The 24,800-nt window shown below is 44.6% G+C and overlaps 1 protein-coding gene across 1 annotated transcript in view; it reads right to left on the bottom strand.

The window, feature by feature from the left end:
* Nucleotides 1-5,412: 5,412 nt before the first annotated feature.
* Nucleotides 5,413-24,800, bottom strand: part of ORC1 (origin recognition complex subunit 1) — a 32,208-nt gene continuing 12,820 nt past the window's right edge. The window contains exons 7-17 of the mRNA XM_007978755.3: nt 23,028-23,132; nt 21,935-22,130; nt 19,343-19,440; nt 18,331-18,432; nt 17,726-17,897; nt 17,005-17,112; nt 16,590-16,739; nt 14,819-14,938; nt 8,029-8,198; nt 7,412-7,499; nt 5,413-5,974 (exon numbers count right to left, since the gene is read on the bottom strand). Coding sequence (XP_007976946.3) covers nt 5,780-5,974; nt 7,412-7,499; nt 8,029-8,198; nt 14,819-14,938; nt 16,590-16,739; nt 17,005-17,112; nt 17,726-17,897; nt 18,331-18,432; nt 19,343-19,440; nt 21,935-22,130; nt 23,028-23,132 — 1,504 coding nt within the window. The 3' untranslated portion in view covers nt 5,413-5,779. The remainder of the gene's footprint in view (nt 5,975-7,411; nt 7,500-8,028; nt 8,199-14,818; nt 14,939-16,589; nt 16,740-17,004; nt 17,113-17,725; nt 17,898-18,330; nt 18,433-19,342; nt 19,441-21,934; nt 22,131-23,027; nt 23,133-24,800) is intronic.

The raw sequence follows: 24,800 nt of genomic DNA, 5'->3' as shown, positions 1-24,800 counted from the left end.
CGAGGCGCTGGGCGCTTGCTCGCTGGACCTACCCCGCCTCGAGCCCTGGCCCCGCCCCACCGAGCAAGGGGGCGGGGCCTACCCAAGCTCCGCCCTGGAAGCGAGACAGGGGCGGGGCTCGCCTGTTTGTCCATGTCCTTTAAGTCTGGGGAAATGGAAATGGGGCCCACCATATTTTTCTTAATAATTCAGCACCTGAAAGTATCATTTTCCGGTCCGTTGAAAACTTCAGACAGGCAGAGCTCGCTGCACATCTTAAATAATTCAGAGAGTCTAACACTAAGTTCTCACTCACATGCCCTGCTGTGCAATCAAATGGCATAAGGAGAGAAATGGAGTGTGCCCCTTTTCTGCCAAGCTTGTGTCAGTCACTTATCATAATGGAGCTTATACCAGTTCTCTATCCTGCAAGATGGACATCATCTCTAGAAGAAACGGAGGCTCAGAATTATTTGCCCAGGGAAATACAAAACCAACCTCTTTAACATCGGTAAATATGCTCTAGTCTAGTTTTCTAAGGAATGCAGGTTTCTCCCTGTGGCTTGCAGAGTCCAGTTAACAAGAGATTGAGCTCAGGAGTCCGAGACCAGCCTGGGCAACATGGTGAAACCCTGTCTCTACAAAAAATTACAAATATTAGCCGGGTGTGGTGGTGCGTGCCTGCAGTCCTACCTACTGGAGAGGCTGAGGCAGAAGAATCGCTTTAGCCCCGGAGGTCCAAGCTGCAATGAGCTGTCAAATGCACTCCAATCCGGGTGACAGAGTGAGACCCTGTCTCAAACTAAAACAAAAAAACCGAGAGAGGAGTAATGGGGAAGTGGCCAGATTCCCATCTAAAGTAACCACTTCGATTTTTGGGGGAAAGAGAAGGGCTTAAAAGGAAAATGTGATATGGGAAGCATGCAAGAATTGTACAGAGTACAACGTCTGTGTGTCTTGTTCTGGTGGCTATCTTGGGTCCCAGCCTACCTGGAGTGTGGGCTGGTCTCATCTCCACAATGGCCCCGCTGTTGACTAGCCACCTTGAAGTAATCTTTGGAATTTTGCAGCTGTGTCTCCAGGCTTGGTCTGTCTGTCTCAAGATTAGCCCTTGGAACTTCTAAGAAGGCAGATAATGAAATACTAGCATACAGTAAGATAAATGTGAAGGGAGTATATACAGTGAGAAAGGGAGGGATGTGGGATCTATTTTAAGGCTAAGGAAAAAGGCTTTTGCAGTTTGCTTCAAGGTTATATCTTGAAACCCAAGAGAAAGGAAAAAAAGTTTTAAAATGTATTTTAAACTGCTGGATTAGTTTCTTCTGTCTAAAACATTGCCATCTCCCCTCCTGCCTATGCCTTGAACTTTTAAATTATGCTTCGTAGTTAGCGGTTTCAAAGATCTCCCAGTTTCCTTGGACAAAGGGCTTTTCCATCTCCTGATTGCTTACCCTTTTTTTTTTTTTTAAGACAAAGTCTCACTCTGTCGCCCAGGCTGGAGTGCAATGGCGTGACCTCGGCTCACTGCAAGCTCCGCCTCCCGAGTTCACGCCATTCTCCTGCCTCAGCCTCCCGAGTAGCTGAGACTACAGGCGCCCGCTACCGTGCCCGGCTAATTTTTTTTTTTTTTTTTTTTTTTTTTTGTATTTTTAGTAGAGACAGGGTTTCATCGTGTTAGCCAGGTTGGTCTCGATCTCCTGACCTCGTGATCCGCCCGCCTCGGCCTCCCAAAGTGCTGGGATTACAGGCATGAGCCACCGCGCCCAGCTTTTTTTTTTTTTTTTTTTTTTTTTTTTTGAGTCAGGATCTCACTCTGCCTCCCAGGCTAGAGTGCAGTGGTGCGATCTCCGCTCACTTCAACCTGCACCTCCCAGGCTCAAGCAATCCTCTCACCTCAGCCTCTTGAGTATCTGGGACCACAGGCACATGCCACCATGCCCAGCATTTTTTTTTTTTTTTTTTTTTTTTTGTAGAGACATGGTTTTGGTATGTGCCCAGCCTGATCTCAAACTCCTGAGCTCAGGGGATCCACCCACATCAGCCTCCCAAAGTGCTGGGATTACAGGCATGAGCCACCATGCCCTGCCCATTACCATTTTTAAATCGAGGTTTCACATCCATATTTCTCATTCCTTTTAAAAGTATTTAAAGATTTTTATAATGAAACATTTAAGATATACACAAAGATATACAATATTTAACATTTACTAGAATGCAAGCTCCAGAGGCAGAAATTTTTTTGTTTCTTCTCCAAGTGTCTCGTGTCTACAGCAGTGCATGGTACATAGTAGGCACTCAATAGTTCCTTGTTGTGTGTGTGAATTAACTACATGGGCATCAATTACCAGTTTAAGAAAAAAAACAACATAGTTGAAGCTACCTGTACATCTCCCATATTGCAACACCTCCCTTTCTTGAAGATGTACCCATTATCCTAAATTTAGTGTTTATTATTCCCGAGCATTTCTATTTCTGTGTAGGTATCCTTAAGCAATACATAGTATTTTTTTGCAAGCTTTTAAAAATTATATCATTGGTTACATACAGTGTAATTCTTCAGTCTTTTTCTACTCAACCCTGTTTGTAAGCTTTGCTCAAATTGACATGTATACTGTAACTAGTTAGCTGATTTTCATTTCTGTATATGATTCCATAGCATGGAAATAAGTCACTTTCCCAATGGCTTACCATTATAAAGAGAGCTATGAACTTTTTGTATATGAGTCTTGGTGTACGTATGTGAATTTCTCTAGGGCATATACTTTGGAATGGAATTGCTGGCTGCATTAGAGTTCTCCAGAGGAACAGAACTAATACGAGAGATAGATATATATATATAGTCCCACAATAGGCTGTCTGCATGCTCTATTAACCATCACACTGGCTGATATGGCTTGGATCTGTGTCTCCACCCAAATCTCATCTTGCATAGTAATCCCATAATCCCCATGTGTCTTAGGAGGGAACTTGTGGGAGGTAATTGAATCAATGGTTTCCTCCATGCTGTTCTTGTGATAGGAGTGAGTTCTCACAAGATCTGATGATTTTATAAGCGTCTGGCATTTCCCCTGCTGGCACTCATTCTCTTTCCTGCTGCCCTGTGAAGAGGTGCCTTTCACCATGATTGTAAGTTTCCTGAGGGCTCCCCAGCCATGTGGAACTGTGAGTCAAACCTCTTTTCTTTATAAATTACTCAGTCTCAGGTATTTCTTCATAGCGTGAGGACAGACTAATACACTGGCTCATACAATTTCTTGCATTTCCTAGGCTAAGATTCACCAAATAATCTTCAAAAGTCATTCCACCTCCATCAGCAGGGTATTGGAGTTCCAGCTGTTCTGTATAACCATAGAAAGGTTTTCAAATAAATGTGAAATGGTTTTGGTTTGCATGCCTCTTTTGCTGTTTCCATTTTCTTGGTCATTCGTGTTTCTTCTTCTTTGGATGAGTTATTTCTTATTCACCCGTTTTTTTTTTTCCTTTTTTTTTTTTCTGAGACAGTCTTGCTCTTTTGCCCAGGCTAGAGTGCAGTGGCATGATCTTGGCTCATTGCAACCTCTGCCTCCTGGGTTCAAGCAATTCTCCTGCCTCAGCACCCCCTAGCAGCTGAGATTACAGGTGCACGCCACAACTTGTGGCTAATTTTTGCATTTTTAGTAGAGATGGGGTTTTGCCATGTTGGCCAGGCTGGTCTCGAATTCCTGACCTCAGGTGATCCACCCACCTTGGCCTCCCAAAGTGCTGGGGTTACAGATATGAACCACTGCACCCGGCCCATTTTTTCTTTTTCATTGCAGAAGTTTACAAAATATTGATATTGATCCTCAATCCATTATATGTAATTATAAATGTATATGTGAATATAGAAATACATATTTTTGCTAAATGATTTGAGAATGAGTTGCAGATATAACACATCACTTATAAATATTTCATTATGAATCTCCTAAGAACAGCATTCTCCGACATAATCACAAATTTATCATGCTCAGGGAATTTAACACTTACAAAATACTGTTGTCTAATACATAGTTAATAATAATGTTTATAATTGTTTATATTTTGTAAATCCAGGACCCAGTCAAGGTTTATATAGTGCATTTAGCTTTCATGTCTCTATTCTCCTTTGGTGTAGAATAGTTCCTCCATGTTTTATGTTTTTTTTCTTGTGATATTAGTATTTTCAATGAGTTGAACAGCTGCTTTGCAGAGTATTTCTCCCTCAATTTAAATTTGTCTGATAATTTTCTCATCAATAAATTTAGGACAGGCATTTCTGACAGGACTAGCACATGGGTGAGGCTGTTTTTTTTCAGTACCTCATATTAGGTTTTATTTATTTTTTTCAGACGGAGTCTTGCTCTGTCGCCCAGGCTGGAGTGCAATGGTGTGATCTCAGCTCACTGCAACCTCTGCCTCCTGGGTGGGTTCAAGCAATTCTCCTGACTCCCAAGTAGCTGGGACTACAGGTGACACCACCATACCCAGCTAATTTTTGCATTTAGTAGAAACAAGATTTCACCATATTGATCAGGCTGGTCTCGAACTCCTGACCTCAGGTGATCCACCCACCTTGGCCTCCCAAAGTGTTGGGATTACCAGCATGAGCCACCCACGCCCAGCCTCAGTACTTCATGAGGTTTTAGATGTCCATTGTCCTGTTGTTGGTTTCCATATAAATATTAGAATTAACTGCAAAGTCATACAAGAAACCTTGCCAAGATTTTGATTGGAATTGATTTCTATCTAGAAATTACTTGCATCTCTTTTTTAGATTAATTCCTAGGAGACGGACATGGTGGTACACACCTGGAATCCCAGCTACTTAGGAGGAGGAGGCAGGAAGATTACTTGAACCCAGGAGGTTAGGGCTGGAGTGAGCTATGATCCATTACTGCATTCCAGCCTTGGTGACAGAGGGAAAACAAACAAAATAAATATTTAAATCAATTTATTTCTAAGTACCTTATATTTTCTGTGACATATAAATCTTTTGTATTTAAAGATTTGTTTTGTTTTTATGGTAAATGGTACCTTTGTAAAAATTACACTTTCTAGCCATTTGTGGCTAGAGATTACTTATTTATATTATTTCCAGCAGTTCCTTTTTTATAAACTAAATTTTGTTTATATTATTCGAAACTTAAGACAGATAATGACACACAATGAAAAGTCCTCCTCTAACCCCTAACCCTGGCCATCTGATTCTTTCCAGAGGTAATCAGTATAACCAGTTTCTTGCATACTCTCCCAGAACTATTTTAAACAGATACAAGTAAATCGTGTACTTATATTTTATATATGTTACCATTAAATAAATGGCAGGCCTAGTAACAGAAATAAAAGTCACATGGAAGGGCTATTGTAGGAAGGACAGTTTGGTTGCATAATCAGATATTTGTAATGATTATAATGTAATAACTTCACAAACACTCAGGAAAAAGCAAATTATTTAATGGAAAATTCCAAATTACATGAGAGTCATTTCCATTCAATATACTTTGTTACAACAATTCCATGTGCTTAGAAAAAGGAAATTAGATTCTTTGTAGACTAGCTGGGCAACATTGTGAAGCCTTGTCTCTACAAAAAATACAAAAAATTAGCTGGGCGTTGTGGCATGTGCCTGTAGTTTCAGCCACCTGAGAGGCTGAGGTAGGGGGCTCACCTAAGCCTGGGAAGTCAAGGCTGCAGTGAGCCATGATTGTGCCACTGCACTCCAGCCTGGGCGACAGAGCAAGACCCTGTCTCAAAAAACAAAACCCAGCAAGACCACAGTCTTTTAACTTGTGAAACCCCTTTACTCTTCTTTCAGTGCATACAGCACGTCGTCCTGGCTGACGTTGAGCCGCACCCGAAGGAGCAGATCGTTCCTGCTGGGCTCCACAAGCAGGAGGCGACAGGAGCCCAGGTGAGAACACACGGCCATGGTCTCTGACACCGTGGGGTACGACAGCCCCTCCATTCTGCACAGTGCCACATGTTGACTATATATCTAGACACAAATAGCAAGGCAAAGGTTAAGAGGAAATACAATCCTGGGGCTTTTTCTGTTCCTTTCTTTCTTCATTTGGGAAAATCAGACACATGGCCCCCAGGATATCAGACACTCCAGAAGGCATCAGTTGGTGCCCCAGTGGTACACAAAATGCAGAGGCAGAATGGAATGCTAGCCTTGGAATCAGAAAACAGCAGGCCTGAATCCTGGTGCTACCACTTACCTAAATATGTAAACCTGGGCAAGTTACTGCACTCTTTTGAGCTTCAATTTTATCTATAAAATACACTGTACATCCCTTGTGAGATAATGGATATAAAATGACTAGTAACTCTCACTGGTGATACAGATAGTCTTATCTCCAAGGGCTGAGTTCCACAATTGAGATTGTCAAAATTCAAGTCAAATTTTGCTACAAGGCCACTTTCCTTATCAGGTACAGTGAGCAAATGCCAAGGCATGACCCTTGGAAAAGCACAAAGGCCCAGAGAGAAAACTGAATAAAGAAATAAAGGGAGGCAGGAGAATAGCTGGAAACACAGATTCCTACCCTAACGTTCTCCACTGGGTCAACTAAGTCTGGAGCATTTCTGGTCACTTTCCATTCTTAATATCTATGAGTCCATCCCCGTCCCAGTCCCAAGACTGGGAGCTTGTCAGTAACAGGGATGTTAACCAGATCAGCTTGGGGTTCAAGGATCCATCACAGTTAATTGCACACTGCAGATGTTCAGGAATTGTTTACAAACTAAAATGAAAGTGACTCTCTGCAGAAGAGCTATCTCAGACTGTAGGAGGAGAACGGTAATGGGCACAACATGACCAGTAACTAAAATTTTAAACAAGAATTTACAACCAACCCAATAAATAAGTATCTGAAAGGAAAATGTTTTCCTTATTTTAGTTAAATAAAGATGTCTAAAACATACATACACAGACATACACACTCTCAGGTACACACTCATAAACACCTTTAACAATTCATCTTCCAAGGCAGCCAATTACCTAGAGATACCAGTCTTAAGTAAACTAACAAATCACAAGCCCTACTGATTCCTCTCACTTGATCTAATTGAACTATGCCCATGTAGGGATTGGATTGATCTGTGATTTGCTCTCAAATATGGCCTCATTCTGAAAGCCTTGACTCCACTACAACATAAGCTGTAATCGGGGAGTAACTTTGTCTTATTCATCTCATTCTTTGAACAGTGTCTGGCACACAGGCCTTCAATCTAACACGCAGAACCAGTCGCTAAAGGTCTCTGGCTCATGCAGCTCTATAAAATGTCACATTAAAGTAGGTGCCAGTCTGATATTCTTTTACACAGACTAGGTGGCACAAAATAGAGACTGTCACACATTCATGGAACTGTCCACGTATTTTAAAAGTGCAAGTCCAAAATCTAGAACGATTTGAAAAGAGGAGATCACCTGCTGGAATGTGGCTTCCTCCAATCCTGATCGACGGAACTCTGCAAGGATGGCTCTCAGGAAGCTCTGTTCCAGAACAGAGGAATTTCTTAAAGGAAACGAGCGGATGTGAGTTTTGTTCGTGGCTGTAACCCCAGCCCAGAGGAAAGCCAAAGAAAGCTTTTCTGTGTCTTTAGAAAAGAGAAAACCTGGGAAATAATTTCTCCTGTATTACGTGGTAAGGTTCCCCCGACCCCCAAACTCTCAAACTGATACAGAAAATGTCACTGCGGAAGTGAGGAAACATAGCAACTACATCTGGAAATATACTGGTCACTCAGAAATACCCGTGCCCTCATTTCATGAGCTAGGCGCATCATTCAGTGTGAGAGAAGCAGCTGCTTCTTTTTTATTTGTTCCTATCATAGCACTTTTACGCCCTAAACACCTATAATATAGCTCAATAAGTGGCAAATATTCTATTATCCTAGGGTTATATTTCTGTCTCCCTGACTAGATAATGTCCCTATGAAAAAGAACCATGTTATTAGTAAGTGCAGGTTGAATGAGTAAAAGCTTAGAAAGGGAAACATGTTTCTACAGCCTTCCAGGAAGGCTCAGGAAGTGGAGCATCTTACTTGATGGCCGTGATGTATGATGACGAAAACATCTCATCCACAGCTTCCATTGAGTGGGCTATGGTGACCAGGCCAGGGGAGTCAGGCTTCTGCTGGGAGAACTCACAGATCTCTGTGGCACGCCTGCAGATGTCCAGGCACCGTCGTGCATCTCCAGAGAGTGCTGCTACCTACAAGAGGGAATATTTTATTCCTGAGGCTACCTTAGCCCAGAAGAACCAACAGATTCTGTATTCACCTAAAAAGAAAAGGTAGTGCTGGCAATGGACGTAAGCATAAAGTTAAATACTTAGCCCTGGCAGGGAACCTTGAGGAAGAACAGAAATGAATTCTTATATTGTACATGGGACTCTAATCCTCTAGTCCAAACCTCTGTCTTGGTTTTACAGTTAACTCCACAGTGGACAACGCAGAAATTCTCAGTGTTACTATTCAGGAAATGAAGTCTAAAATCAGAGACCCTTGGTTCAAGATCATTACTGAAGCATTTGCAGAGTTCTCACTCCTTGCATAGAGAGAGATGTGTGCCCCCAGAAGCAGCCAGCCAAAGCCAAGAGGCTGAGGTGCAGCCTATCTGGAGATAAAGCCATAGCCAGGCACCCCTTCAGCACGTGGTTAATTTGGGGTCGGATTGGTCAATGGCTAAGAGGCCCAGAATCAAGAATGGAGGAAGGGGCTGGGTGCAGTGGCTCACACCTATAATCCCAGAACTTTGGGAGGCCAAGGCGGGCGGATCACCTGAGGTCAGGAGTTTAAGTTGGCCAACATGGTGAAACCCCATCTCTACTAAAAACACAAAAATTAGCCAGGGCCGGGGGTGTGGTGAGTCACACCTGTAATCCCAGCACTTTGGGAGGCCCAGGCAGGTAGATCACTTGAGGTCAGGAGTTTAAGACCAGCCTGACAAACATGGTGAAACCCTATCTCTACTAAAAATACAAAAATTGGCCGGGCATGGTGGCACGAGCCTGGAGAGGCTGAGGCAGGAGAATCGCTTGAACCTGGGAGGTGGAGGTTGCAGTGAGCCAAGATCACACCACTGCACTCCAGCCTGGGTGACAAAGCTAGAGTCCGTCTCAAAAAAAAAAAAAAAAAAAAAAAAAAAAAAAAATCACTTTTCAAGTAACCCAAGACACAAACATGACTATTGGCTTATATTTTTCCCTTCCTGTAATCCCCCACATTGAACTGGTAAGGGTGTCCTGTAGACCTTCCTGCTTCATCAGTTCTCCTCCCCTCCCATCACCACCTGTACAGCCTGGTGAAGAGGCACCTTCTGTGGTGAATCATGGATTCAAGAAGTACTGCAGGGGCCTCAGGACAAAGTGAAAGGGGAACTCTGGGGGGTAAGGAAACACCTAAACCAGTCTGACTCCGAGGGTATCAGTGACACTTGGTGATCCTATGCCTCCCTTCGGGCTGCTGCTGGGACAAGGGAGACACAAGAACAAGCTAAGGCCCAGTCAACATGGAACCTAACAGGACATCCTGCATGCACCTGAAACTTGACTTCCACTTCAGCCTCAGTACAGGGTGAGTGAGACCCATCACGCAGAAGGGATGGCAGGGAAAACGGCCTACTTGACCGTGGTGCTAGGTGGATGTGGGCACACACAAAAAACTTGGGTTTTATTTATTTATTTATTTATTTATTTGAGACAGAGTTTCACTCTTGTTGCCAAGGCTGGAGCGCAATGGTGCGATCTCAGCTCACTGCAACCTCCACCTTCCGGGTTCAAGTGATTCTCCTGCCTCAGCCTCCCGAGTAGCTGGGATTACAGGCGCGTGCCACCACACCCGGCTAATTTTTTGTATTTTTAGTAGAGATGGGGTTTCACTATGTTGGCCAGGCTGGTCTTGAACTCCTGACCTCAGGTGATCTGCCCACCTCAGTCTCCCAAAGTGCTGGGATTACAGGCGTGAGCTGAGTTTTTGTTGTGTTTTTGTTTGTTTGTTTGAGAGAGGGTCTTCCTTTGTCACCAAGCTGGAGTGCAGTGGCCTGATCATGGCTCACTGCAGCCTCAACCTCCTGGGCTCAAGCAATCCTCCCATCTCAGCTTCCCAAGTAGCTAGGACTACAGGTACATGCCATCACATTGGGCTAATTTTTAAACTTTTTGTAGAGACAGGGTTTTAATATGTTGCCCAGGCTGGTCTCAAACTCCCTCGTTCAAGTGATCCCCTCACCTTGGCCTCCCAAAGTGCTGGGATTATAGGCATGAGCCACCCCACCCGGACACTCCCCTGAGGTTTTACAACCATAAGCCCTCGCTTGGATTTGGAGCCCAAATTTATGTTGTCTTTCCTACAATTCTCAAGTGGAGAATTTTATTTTAAAAATGGTAACAATTGGTAGTGCCCCTAGATAATAGAAGCAAAAAAAAAAAAAAATTCTAAATGAATTCAACTTCAACGCAGGCCCCAATTAACTACCAAATAAAGAAGCACGCTGAATCCCAAGCATATAGTAAAAATAAAATAAAAATCAATACACAAAAATAAGAAAACCAAGCCACATATGCATGGGAACTAGGAGAATCAATGGTTATCAGAATCAGACCCCTAAAGACTTCAGATATCATAATTATAAGATATAGAATATAAAACAGATTCGCTTCATTACATGTAAAGAAATAAGAGAGGGCTTTGAAACTATGGGCAAGAGATTTGAGGAAGAGCAGCATCCAAATCTGATGCCTTCTGAATCTTTGTTAAAAAAAAAACCAGGCCGGGGCCGGGGCCAGGCACAGTGGCTCACGCCTATAATGCCAGCACTTTGGGAGGCTGAAGTGGGCGGATCACGAGGTCAGGAGGTAGAGACCATCCTGGCTAACATGGTGAAACCCCATCTCTACTAAAAATACAAAAAATCAGCTGGGCGTGGTGGCACATGCCTGTAGTTCCAGCTACTTGGGAGACTGAGGCAGGAGAATTGCTTGAACCCAGAGGCGGAGGTTGCAGTGAGCCGAGATCGCATCACTGCACTCCAGCCTGGACAACAGAGCAACACTCTGTCTCAAACACACACACACAACTCTGGCCAGGCGCAGTGGCTCACGCCTATAATCCTTTAACTTTGGGAGGCCAAGGCAGGCAGATCACTTGAGGTCAGGAGTTCAAGACCAGCCTGACCAGCATGATGAAACCCCACCTCTACCAAAAATAAAAAAATTAGCTAGGTGTGGTGGTGCCTGCCTGTAGTCCCAGCTACTCAGGAGGCTGAGGCAGGAGAATGGCTTGAACCTGGGAGGTGGAGGTTGCAGTGAGCAAAGATTGAGCTGCTGCACTACAGCCTGGGCAACAGAGCAAGACTCTGTCTCAAAAAACAATGACAACAACAACCCACCCCAAAACTCTAAGAGGAAGGGAAGCAACAGAAGATTTAAAAATATAATTCTGCAAGTTAGTGCCAGGCACGGTGGCTCACACCTGTAATCCCAGCACTTGGGAGGCCAAGGAGGGCGGATCACAAGGTGAGGAGATCAAGACCATCCTAGCTAACACAGTGAAATCCCATCTCTATTAAAAATACAAAAAATTAGCCGGCATGTTGGTGGGCACCTGTAGTCCCAGCTACTCAGGAGGCTGAGGCAGGAGAATTCAGGCATGAACCCGGGAGGTAGAGGTTGCAGTGAGCCGAGAATGTGCCACTGCACTCCAGCCTGGGTGACAGAGTGAGACTCCGTATCAACATAACAACAACAATAATAATAATAATAATAATAATAATAATAATAATAATTCTGCGAGTTAGAAAGACGTGGAAGAGTAGCAGTTAGTGTAGTGGACTGCAGAAAGCCAAATCCTAAACCTGTATTGATGAATCCAAGAAATCTAACTTACATTAAAAATCTTCAAAATGCTCAGGATTTAATGGTGCTGGAACTAGAGGTAAACAGGGGGTTGTTGAGCTAAAGTAGGGAATTTTTTTTTTGAGATGGAGTCTCGCTCTGTCTCCCAGGCTGGAGTGCAGTGGTGCAATCTCAGCTCACTGCAACCTCGGCCTCCCAGGTTCAAGCAATTCTCCTGCCTCAGCCTCCCTCGTAGCTGGGACTACAGGCTCAAGCCGCCACGCCTGGCTAATTTTTTGTATTTTTAGTAGAGATGGAGTTTCACGGTGTTAGCCAGGATGGTCTTGATCTCCTGACCTCATGATCTGCCTGCCTTGGCCTCCCAAAGTGCTGGGATTACAGGCGTGAGCTGGCCAAAAGTAGGGAATATTAAGTTGTGGTTGAAAATTTAAAAAAGTTGAGGATGTTAAAAAACTAAATATAAGATGCTTTAGATCAGGAAACAACAAAATATGGCTCACCATCTTTTTATAAATAAAGTTTTATTGGCTGTAATCCCAGCACTTTGGGAGGCCGAGGAGGGCGGATCACCTGAGGTCAGGAGTTCAAGTCTAGCCTGGGCAATAAACATGGTAAAACCCCGTCTCTACTAAAAATACAAAATTAGCCAGGCGTGGTGGCGCATGACTATAATCCCAGCTACTTGGGAGGCTGAGGCAGCAGAATCGCCTGAACCCAGGAGGCAGAGGTTGCAGTGAGCTGAGATCGCACCATTACACTCCAGCCTGGGTGACAAGAGTGAAACTGTCTCAAAAAAAAAAAAAAAGAAAAGAAAAAGAAAAAGTTTGCTGACCTTTGTCCTAGATCCTTCCTCTATTTCACACTGTTGGGTGAACATACGGCCACTGAGGGAGGCTCTGTTAGAAAAGCTGGGGCCATGGCAATTTGTACTTTTCCCATCAAACTCTTTGCCCTAAGGTTTACTCCTCTTCTACCAAGGTAGGCAATCAGAAATTTGCCAGGCACAGTGGCTCACGCCTGTAATCCCAGCACTTTGGGAGGCCGAGGTGGGTGGATCAGGAGGTCAAGAGATTGAGACCAGCCTGGCCAACATGGTGAAATCCTGTCTCTACTAAAAATACAAAAATTAGCTGGGCGTGGTGGCGTGTGCCTGTAGTCCCAGCTACTCAGGGGCTGAGGCAGGAGAATCGCTTGAACCCAGGAGGCAGAGGGTGTGGTGAGCCAAGATCGCGCCACTGCACTCCAGCCTGGTGACAGAGCGAGACTCTGTGTCAAAAAAAAAAAAAAAAAAAAAAAAAAGGAAATTTATTCTCAGGCAAAGTTTAAAGTCTGGTCCTAGGAATGCTAGGCATTATTGTAGAAGAGGTGTCCCTTACCAAAAATAGATGATTACTATATGCATGCCAAACTGGAAGACCTCTTCTGCACCTGGCACCAGCCCCTCATTCCCAGAACACTGCCCTCCCTCCAGACAGGACAGGGGAAGCATACTGAGAAATCTGACCATCTCCAAGGGAAAGGAGAAAAGACAGTGATACAGGGCCACTCAGATCATCCCACAGCAAAGCTTATAGTGAATAAGCCCCACTTACATGTTCAGAGCCAGCTGTTTAATCTCCACCCTTACACCTGAGAGGACAACCAAGACAACTTTAGAAAGTCTCTAACAATGCAAGATAGAGACCAAAATCAACCAACAGAAGCATCTTGGAGGAAAAGGGGAGAGGACAATCTCAATAAATAGGATAGCACTGGCCAGGTGCAGTGGCTTGCTCCTGTAATCCCAGTACTTTGGGAGGCCAAGGAGGGTGGATCACCTGAGGTCAGGAGTTCAAGACCAGTCTGGTCAACATGGCGAAATCCCATCTCTACTAAAAGTACAAAAATTAGCCAGGTGTGGTGGCACACACCTGTAATCTCAGATACTCGGGAGGCTGAGGAAGGAGAATCGCTTAAACCCAGAAGGCAGAGGTTGCAGTGAGCTGAGATCATGCCACTGAACTCTAGCCTAGGCAACAGAGGGAGACTGTTTCAAAAAAAAAAAAAAAAAAAAGGTTGGCATAAAAAAGGATCATTCAGAGAAAAGAAAAAGACTCTTAGACTATGCATAACAGCAAAAGTGAAAAACTTTACCCATAAAATGCCTAGATGATAACTTTGAGGATCTCCCTCCTGGAAAGCAAAGCCTAGAGACAGGCACACAGTTGGCTCACCTCTGACCCCAGTCCCTAATATAGTAGCCAGTTTTGAGCAGGAGTCACAGTCATGTGCTGCTGCTACAGCCACTCAGGGTGAACAGTGTGTCGGCAAGAGGAAACTAGAAATAAGTTTATAATTCTTTTATGTGCTGAAATACTTGTGGATGTACAGTTTTTCTTTCTTTCTTTCAGCTTGAGGCAGACTTTTAACCTACTTTGTTCCTCAGCAGCCAGGGAGACTGGTCTGTGGTGAACTCTCAGGGAGCATTCTCCTATCAGACTTAGAGGGGAGGGGCATCTAATAACTCGAATCTAGCCTGGAGAGTGTGCCTTGCTGGGCATGTTATAGACATGGTCTTGTTATATTTTCACAATGACCCTATGAGGTAAGTACTCCCATTCTTCTTCAGAGAAGAAAACTGAGGCTCAGGAAATTTTTAAGTAACTTTGCTATAACCTTCTGCATGCCCACTAAGCGTTAGAGCCAGAATTCGGACCAGGTTTGTCTACCTGGCCATATTGTCCCTTTCATCATGCAAAACTGCTTGCTCCCTGGATCAATTCATATTAGCTTGCATATAAACCCACAATACTTATGGCCCTCTAATCAATCATAAAATAACAAGGCTAAGGAATTTCTCGGAATCTTGTCTCTCTTTTTTTAAATGTTTATAGGACTTTCTAAATTTCTCTCCATCCTCAGAGCATCCAGCACAGGGCCTCATACCGAGCAGGTACTCAGCAAAGATGTGCTGACTGATTTATGGGTGCAGGACTTACCTTCCTGGCTACCAGCTGGATGGCATCATCCTCAAAGGCCTTTAGCTGCTTGAGCCGGGACCTTAGGATCTGCTGTAGCTGGCTGTATGTGTAGGGCTGGAAGGACATCCTGGTAAGACCCTGGGGAGCCAAAACGACAGAGGAGTAAGTTTGTTGATTGCCCATCGATTATCCAGGTGGAAAGTCACCCTTGGGCCCCCAAACCTGATTCCCAGGTCCCATATAACAAATTACACATTTCATACCTAGACTACCACTGCCTTTACTGACGATGACCAGTGGTGTCCTGCAGGGCAGTAGTTCTCGAACTATTTTTTCATTTCATTTAAGGACCTTTGATTCTTTTTTTCTTCTTTTCCTTTTTCTTTTGAGCCTGTTGCCCAGGCTGGAGTGCAGTGGTGTGATCTCGGCTCACTGCAAGCTCCACGTCCTGTGTTCATGCCATTCTCCTGTCTCAGCCTCCCAAGTAGCTGGGACTACAGGCACCCACCACCACACCCAGATATATTTTTTGTATTTTTAGTAGAGACAGGGTTTCACCATGTTAGCCAGGATGGTCTCGATCTCCTGACCTCGTGATCCACCTGCCTCAGCCTCCCAAAGTGCTGGGATTACAGGTGTGAGCGACTATGCCCGGCCTAAGCTGGGATTACAGGCATGAGCCACCGCGCCCAGTCTAAGGACCTTTGACTCTATCAGAATCATTTGGAAGTAGATAGAAGGTGAGGTGCTTTAATTGAAGTGGGTGAGAGAATCTTCAGATCTATGCTATACATTGTCACTGCACTTGGCTTCACTTACCAGGCTCTTCATGATTGCTTGTTGTGCTTCCTGCTGAACTGCAGGGCCCGTGAGGGCAGACATTGCATCTGCCTGGTTTATTGCACTATTCCAAGCACCTAACACTGCCTGGCAGGTTATAAGTGCTAAAACTTTTTTTTTTGAGACGGAGTTTCGCTCTTGTCGCCCAGGCTGGAGTGCAGTGGCGTGATCTCAGCTCACTGCAACCTCCGCCTCCTGGGTTCAAGCGATTCTCCTGCCGCAGCCTCCCAAGTAGCTGGGACTACAGGCATGTGCCACCACACCTGGCTAATTTTTGTATGTTTAGTAGAGATGGGGTTTCTCCATGTTGGTCAGGCTGGTCTCGAACTCCTGACCTCAGGTGATCCGCCAGCCTTGGCCTCCCAAAGTGCTGGGATTATAGGCATGAGCCACTGCACCCAGCCTAAAACATTTATTAAAATAATTAAACCTCCATGGCTTGGTGCAGTTTAAAAGTCCACGGGTAGCAGAACACCAAGATACGATGTTTGCAGAAAATCATGCAATGGTGCTATATTCTAACATAGAAACTATAAGCATTGCAGAAATCACATTTCTTAACGTACCATTTCAGTATTCGTTTTTGCAGAACTTTTTTCGGGGGGAATGGAGTCTGGCTCTGTTGCCAGGCTGGAGTGCAGTGGCATGATCTCAACTCACTGCAACCTCTGTCTCTGGAGTTCAAGCAATTCTGCCTCAGCTTCCTGAGTAAGTGGGACTACAGGTGCGCGCCACACCTGGCGAATTTTTGTATTTTTAGTAGAGATGGGGTTTTGCCGTGTTGGCCAGGCTGGTCTTGAACTCCTGACCTCAAGTGGTCCCCCCACCTTGGCCTCCCAAAGTGCTGAGTTTACAGACGTGAGCCATCACACCTGGACCATTTTTGCAGAACTTCTTGGCCAAGCTTACAGATCTGCAATAACAGCATGAGAACTGCCCTAGAACCTACCAGTCGGCTGGACACCCGGTTCAGCATGATTCGCTCTGGCAGGTCCATTGTGTTGGCGATTGTCAGGACCACAAGCCGGGCCTCCTTATGAGTGGGCCAGTCAAAGAGATTGTACATTATGTCTTGTTTGTGAGTCCACAGAAGGTCGAGCTGCCAGGGAAAAGGAGAGTGATGCAGAGTCAATCACAGAGACTGAGCTGGGGCTTCAGAATGAAGGCCTATAACCACTGCTTTAGCTGCATGTTTCCCAGATCATAGCACCAAAGCAGTCCATTGACACATGCCTCTCAGCACCAGAAAATGGCCCATAAGAATAGAGAAAGGAGCCGGGACTTTCCTCCCTTCCACCCAGCACTTGCTCCTGAAACGTAAGGACAGCCCCATTTCTTCTCCTGTCCTCCCATGGGCACCTCACCTCATCCACAAGCAGGACGGTGGTTTCCTGAGGAGACCCTCGGGTGCAGAATCGCTTTGCCAGCAGTTCTGCCGCGTGGTTAGCTGTTGCTTTTTGGCCTGTTAGCTTCTGCATTAGGAGAAACACAGTTGTGAGGAACTGTAAGGATCTTACTCCTCTGGGATTAAAGTTAAATCTGTAAATGGAGGGAGGCATTTAGCCTGAGGACTTCGGTATCCTATGTTCTGCCTCCCGATCTAGTCTTAACCTTAACTTGGAAGGACAAGAGAAGGCACCAAAAGAGAAGATAAAGAAAGTGTGTGAATTTGAAATGCAAATGAGACACAGGCTGGGCCAGAAGCCCCCTTAAAATTACTATTACATAATTCTATGACTGGATGCTACCTGCTCCAAAATAACAGCCCATGGATGAAACAGCAAGACTCAACCTCTGGCCTGCCATGGACCCCTTTTCCATGTTGCTACACTGCTACCTGTGAGCTCACAGTTTTCACCATGTGGAAAAGTACTAGCTTCCTGGCTTGTAGTCATTATCCAGTTCCTAGACTTTGAAGTCCCTTAGGGTAAGAATTCTGCCTTCCCTGCCCTTGCTACCTCTACAGAAAGGACAATGCCTGGTGTATCATGAACATGCAATACACACAAAATTAAGTAACTCTTTCCTTTTTCATGTGCCACGAAGAAACAGTATTTTCCAAAAAGCCTAAACAGCTCTGCTTACCTGCAAGATTTGCACATAGACTTGGTGGGGCTCCGTCAGCTTCATGCCATTGACCTCAATGTATTGAAAGGGAGGAACATCCTTGGCTTGGGCTGCCTGCTGCAGGCAGCGCATCACCTCATGCACAGTAGCAGTCTTCCCTGTCCCAGGGACACCAGAGATGTACATGCACCTAGAGCAAGAGGGGAAAACCTGTGGGGTAGGTCTCAGCCAGCCACTACATGCTATAATCAGTTAGGAGTGTGGGAATGTATACTGAGGGAAGGACCAAGACCCTTGAAATGTGGAGGTGGGGGCAGTAGGGACCATCCTTGGAAGCTGGTCAGAGTAGGACCTGCTTATATAGAATCATTCATTCCACAAGTAATGCTATATGCAAACTGCCTACTCAAAGAAGGCCAGTTTCATTCTTTCTGAAAGGCAACATTTCTGTTCCTATAGGATTACTTTGGCAACAAATGTTTCAGAAGCTTTAGGCTTCAGCAAGGATTTGGTGTAGTCTGCTGATACTGGAGAAAGCCTGTATGGCTGAACAGTAACACCCAAGGCACTCTACTAGCAAAGGCCATATTCCCAAACTACCCTGCCTGCCTCACGTGACTCACCCTCCAGTACGGTCAAGGAGTTTGCTTTCCACAAAGTTGTAGATGTCTTGGAATTCCTGTTCCCGACAGGGAAGGGACTCAGGTATAGCAGAAACGTGTAGCCTACCATTGGTGGTAAATAGGAGAAAAGGAAGACTTTAGGAACATTCCCCAACCATCTACTCATTAATCAATGGAAAATGATTACAGTTTCTTGTCTATGTTTCTACATGAAAACTCAATTTCAAATGCCAGAGAATCCCTTCATTTTCTTTTTTTTTTTTTTTTTTTTTTTGAGACGGAGTCTCGCTCTGTCGCCCAGGCTGGAGTGCAGTGGCGCAATCTCGGCTCACTGCAAGCTCCGCCTCCCGGGTTCACGCCATTCTCCTACCTCAGCCTCCCCAGTAGCTGGGACTACAGGCGCCCGCCACTGCGCCCGGCTAATTTTTTCTATTTTTAGTAGAGACGGGGTTTCACCATGATCTCGATCTCCTGACCTTGTGATCCGCCCGCCTCGGCCTCCCAAAGTGCTGGGATTACAGGCGTGAGCCACCACGCCCGGCCGAGAATCCCTTCATTTTCAAATCCCTCCATTTAGCCTCATAGTCCTTGGCCTCCATTTCTCCAACCAAATCACACAGGTGGACCTCATCCCATAGGAGATTCAGATTTTGCTTGATTTCTGACAGGATCCAGACTTATATGAAAGTCTCCATATGGTTCTAAAGGGCATCATAACAACGAGGCACTGTCCTGACTAATCATCTTCCATCCCTGCGGAAATGATGGTAGTAGACGGGAAGGTCAGTCCTCCCAGGGCCTGTCCACATTGGCTCACCCAGATGCTGCTTGAGAGGTTTCTTTTTCCTAAATACACACACTCACTTTACCTAGATAGGTAAAAGTGTAGACACACAGGGTATCTACCTTTATTTGGTAGACCAGTGACTGCTAATCACTCCCATTTCATGTGAATGAAAGCAGAGGCCGCGTGGTTCCTGCCTCCCTGAAAGGGAATCAAGAGCAGCAGTACCTCAGTCGGGCTTCCTCCAGCACACTGGCTGGCTCCTGGGCAGCCAGGCTTCGACTACGGATCTGAGGAGTGGCACAACGTGGCGTTTTAGGCTTGAGCTGTATTCAAAACAGAGAACATATTTCACAAAGAAAAAGCAAAACACCATCCAGGACACACCAGCTAATGTGATTTGTGCTGATCTGATAATAGGAAGAGAGGTGGTGAATTCCTCTTAGTTCCTTCCTGGATAAAGGACCACAACTCTTCCTCTCTCACCTCACATTGCATAAACTTTGTTCATCGTCCCAACATGGTTTCTTTTTTCTAATGTATATATAGTATCAGGATTTATAACATTGTCAGTCTGAGGAAAGACTTAAGTTTGGATGAAATACTATTTAAAAGTAAAATATTATCTTGAAAGACAAGAAATGTTTAAGAAACCCTAACTACTCTGCCCAAATACAGAAGAGAAGAGAAAGCATAAACTACATTTGATTCATAAGATATTTCTCTGGGCTTATTTGAAGATATGGTCAAGCATCAGCCCAGGACTTCCATGGCCCACAGTGCGGGACTTGGAGAAACCCTGGCAGATTTTTCCACTCCAAACCCCCAGATCACTGCTTAGTCTAGTCTAGCAGCCCTCTATCTTCTTCCTTGCTCATGGCTTGCTGGAGCAGGCCTGTTGCTGCTTCCCTCATCTTCACGGAATTTCTACAAAGCATTCTCTTCTATGCGGCATTTCACTCTACCCACCCTCTGTTTTCAGCCTGGCTAGAGAAAGAACAATCTCTCCACTTCCTCCTGAGGCAGAAAGCACTTAAACTCTATCTGTTTAAAAGGCTTTACAGGCTGGTGCGGTGATGCACGCCTGTAATCCCAGCACTTTGGAAGGCTGAGGCAGGAGGACTGCTTAAACTCAGGAGTTCGAGGCCAGCCTGGGCAACACAGAGGTGAAAGCCCCCTCTAAATTAGCTAGGCAGGATGGCACACCCCTGTAGTCCCAGCTACTAGGGAGGCTGAGGTGGAAGGATTGCATGAGCCTGGGAAGTTGAGGCTACAGTGAGCTGAGATTGCACCACTGCACTCCAGCCTGGGCAAGAGACAGAGCAAGACCCTGTCTCAAATAATAAAAAAAAAAAGAAAAGTCTACATTTATTGATTTTGGAGAAAACAGAAAAGAATTGGCAAGGCCTTGCTGAGAAGGTATCAAGAAACCTGATGGGCTTCTGCCTTTTATTATGCTGAAGGTACCCTACACCTTATATCCCTACTTTTGGGTTGGGGCGAGGAGGCACAATCAAACCAGAGGCCTGTTACGAACCAGGACACACAGCAGGAGGAAGAGTGGTGGGCGGGTGAGCATTACCACCTGAGCTCTGCCTTCCGCTAGAGCAGCAGAGGCATTCGATTCTCATAGGAGTGTGAACCCTATTGCGAACTGCGTGTGCAAGGGATCTAGGTTGCACACTCCTTATGAGAATCTAATGCCTGGAGATCTGGGGTAGAACAATTTCATCCTGAAACCATCCCCCAAGTCCCTGTCATCTGTAGAAAATTTGTCTTCCACGAAGGGGGTGCCTGGTGCCAAAAGGGCTAGGGACTACTGATCTACTGGATTCCTTTCCCTAGAGACTTTTCTTTTTTCTTGAGATAGTCTCACTCTGACACCCAGGCTAGAGTGCTATGGTGCCATCTCAGCTCACTGAAACCTCTGCCTCCCAGGTTCAAGTGATTCTCCCACCTCAGCCTCCAGGGTAGCTGGGATTACAGGCGCCTGCCACCATTAGCCTGGCTAATTTTTGTATTTTTAGCACAGACAGGGTTTCACCATTGTTGGCCAGGCTGGTCTTGAACTCCTGACCTCAAGTGATCTGTCCACCTTGGCCTCCCAAAGTGCTGGGATTACAGGTGTGAGCCACCGTGCCTAGCCGAGATTTTTCTTTGATTTCAACCCAAGCCAAATCACATCTTTATGTGGAAAAATGGACATCAGCTTTAGAAAGTCTTCTAATTAAGATTTCCCAATTGCGTTCCAAAGAATAAGATGCTCTCTCAATTTAATTCAAACATTTCTCAAACACACTCAAACATCAGAAGATCCTGATCTGAATACCTTTTCGGTGTTCTGCTAAAGTTCCACAGGAAGCAGAAAAGATGTCCACTGATCTCCTCCTTCCATCTTGCTGTGACACGATTTGTTACCAATATTTAAGTAGCACTCCTGGTTTCTCAGGTGTGTCAAGTGGGACAACAAAACTAACACCACGGCTCTGTGGCCGTACATGCGATACCCACTCTGCCAGTGCTCCATGGGAGATGCAAAGAGGAGTGGGTCTTGTACTTCCCTCAGGAAGTTCAGCTCTTGGCCATCTGATTCTGTACCATAAAAGGGACTTAACTCAAAAATCACTCTCTACTAGATTCATTTTCAGTCCTAGTGTTCACTTAGGTCCCTTTCTCCATGAATATTCCACAAGGAATAGCATTGAATATAACAGACCTGTCCTCAGATTCCAGCTGTTACTAATCTGTGACCTCAGCATTTGTAACTTTTAAACTAAGACAGGGATGCTTCGATGGGAAGTAAACCTAGTAGAACCTTACACTTTTCTTTGGCATCTTCGTGGGGGTATGTAAGGATGACTTCAAGGAAGATCGCAGGTTCCTGGACACAGTTCTGGGTGTTCTCCTTGGAAGGGGCGGTGTGGAAGCCTCTTCTTCGTCACTGCTAGATTCTGAAATCTCTGCTGCTGGCAGAATCTCTTTCTCTTCTTGGTCACTTTTACTATGACCTAGAAACCTAAATGGTAGGGACATATTTTTTGCTACTCAGTGTTCAAGTCTAAATAAGAAGAACTCCATAACATTAGTGTGGATTACAAGCATTGCAGGGTCCTTGTGACCAGACAACATGGGTGCTTGCTACTGAGACACTCTGTTAGGAGCATTATTCATATTATCTCATTAAACCCCTCAAAAAATTTATGACATGTATATTATTATATTGTGTAGATGAGGAATTTCAGACTTAGAAAGGTAAATTTGCCTTCCCAAGGTTACACAGATAGTAAATGACAAAGCCCAGGTTCAAATTCAGATCTGTCAGAATCCAAGTTCATGCTCTTAGGCACCCCATCCCACCACCAGGCTTGCTAGACATGATTAGGGATGGGAGCCACCTAAGCCCAGGAAGTATTTCTTGGCCCTTCAAACTAAGACACTTATCTGAAACTTAACATAATTCCAGACATGCTAGGTAAAAGGTCAATTTCGTTGTTTTTTTTTTTTTTTTTTGAGACAGAGTCTCGCTCTGTCGCCCCGGCCGGAGTGCAGTGGCGGGATCTCAGCTCACTGCAAGCTCCGCCTCCCACGTTTACGCCATTCTCCTCCCTCAGCCTCCTGAGTAGCTGGACTACAGGAGCCCGCCGCCTTGCCCGGCTAGTTTTTTTTGTATTTTTTTAGTAGAGATGGGGTTTCACCGTGTTAGCCAGGATGGTCTCGAACTCCTGACCTCGTGATCCGCCCGTCTCGGCCTCCCAAAGTGCTGGGATTACAGGCTTGAGCCACCGCGCCCGGCCTGGTAAAGGGTCAATTTCAAAGGATTGGCAAATAAACAATATAAGAGGCTTGAAGAGATAAGAGTACAGATATCAGAGATGGCAGCAACGTTTCTGTGCCTGCCAAGGAGTAGTCTTACCGAAGCTGCTGCCTAATCCGGCTCATAGACAAGACAGAACTCTTTCTGCGGATATGACGGGGAGTAGAGGTGGCTTCATTCTGAGCTTCTGTTTCTTTTGCATCCCTACAAGAAATCACAGCGAGGTCACGGGAAGCAGTTTTGGACACCAGAGTGTCCAAAAGGCACTAGAAGATAGTCAAGTGGCCTGATTGGCTCCCAGTCTTTTTATATATACTTTGAAAAGACCAAACTTTCTTTTTGCTAAAAAGTTGGCAAAACATTATAACTAAAAAGTTATAACTGAAGCTTGACTCAAACCCAGAGTTCAAAGTCTGCCTTAAGCTTATTTAAATCAGACTCACCACCTCCCCAACTAGAAACCAAAATATACTACTCCCAGGGAGAAGTGCTTGTCCTTTTTTGTTTCTGATACATGTATGAATTTACTATCCACACAGGCTCAAGGTTAGCAGAAATGCAGCTGTATATTCAATATAAAGCATTTATTGAGCAACCTATTATGGAACAGGTGCTGAAGTTTCTAGGTAGCAAATACTACAAATTGTAACTTCTGGCTTGTTGCATTTTTATTTGTACAGCAAAGTTTGTTCTAAATGTCTTATCTTTTTGTACAGTTTGTATTTGAGAATAGTCTCCAGTTAAAAAATGAGTCCTAGCCAGAGCAATCAGACAAGACAAAGAAATAAAGGGCATCCGAATTAAAAAAGAGTATGTCAAACTGTTCATGTTCACCAATGATACGATCATATACCTAGAAAACCCTAAAGACTCATCCAAAAAGGTCCTAGATCTGATATATTGCTGAAAGAAACCAGAGATGACACAAACAAATGGAAACACATCCCATGCTCATGGATGGGTAGAATCAATATTGTGAAATGACCACACTGCAAAAGCAATCTACAGATTCAACATATTCAATGCAATTCCTATCAAAATACTATCATCATTCTTCACAGAACTAAAAAAAAATACTAAAATTCATATGGACCAAAAAAGAAAGCCCGCATAGACAAAGCAATACTAAGCAAAAAGAAAAATGTGGAGGCATCACATTACCTGACTTCAAACTATAACTTCAAGGATATAGTTACCAAAACAAAATGGTACTGGTATAAAAATAGGCACATAGACCAATGGAACAGAACAGAGAACCCAGAAATAAAGCCAAATATAGCCAACTGATCTTCGACAAAGCAAGCAAAAACATAAAGTGGGAAAAGGATGCCCTATTCAACAAATGGTGCTGGAATAATTGGCAAGCCACATGTAGAAAAATGAAACTGGGGCCAGCCGTGGTGGCTCATGCCTGTAATCCCAGCACTTTGGGAGGTCGAGGTGGGTGGATCACCTGAGGTCAGGAGTTTGACAGATTAGTCTCTACTAAAAATACAAAAAATTAGCTGGGCGGTGGCAGATGCCTATAATCCCAGCTACTCGGGAGGCTGAGGCAGGAGAATTGCTTGAACCCGCAAGGTTGCAGTAATCCAAGATCGTGCCACTGCACTCCAGCCTGGACAACAAGAGCGAAACTCTGTCTCCAAAAAAAGAAAAAAAAAAAAAAAGAAGAAGAAGAATGAAACTGGATCCTCATCTCTCATCTTATACAAAAATCAACTAAAGATGGATCAGAGACTTAAATCTAAAACCTGAAACCATAAAAAATCTAGAAGATAATGGGTAGGTGTGGTGGTTCACGCCTGTAATCTCAGTACTTTGGGAGGCTGAGGCAGGTGGATCACAAGGTCAGGAGTTCAAGACCAGTCTGGC

This window comes from Chlorocebus sabaeus, chromosome 20 (genome assembly GCF_047675955.1).
Source record: "Chlorocebus sabaeus isolate Y175 chromosome 20, mChlSab1.0.hap1, whole genome shotgun sequence".
In the NCBI taxonomy this organism is placed as follows: Eukaryota; Metazoa; Chordata; class Mammalia; order Primates; family Cercopithecidae; genus Chlorocebus; species Chlorocebus sabaeus.
The sequence above is the reverse complement of the archived record's forward strand: the minus strand, read 5'-3'. Positions and strand labels throughout refer to the sequence as shown.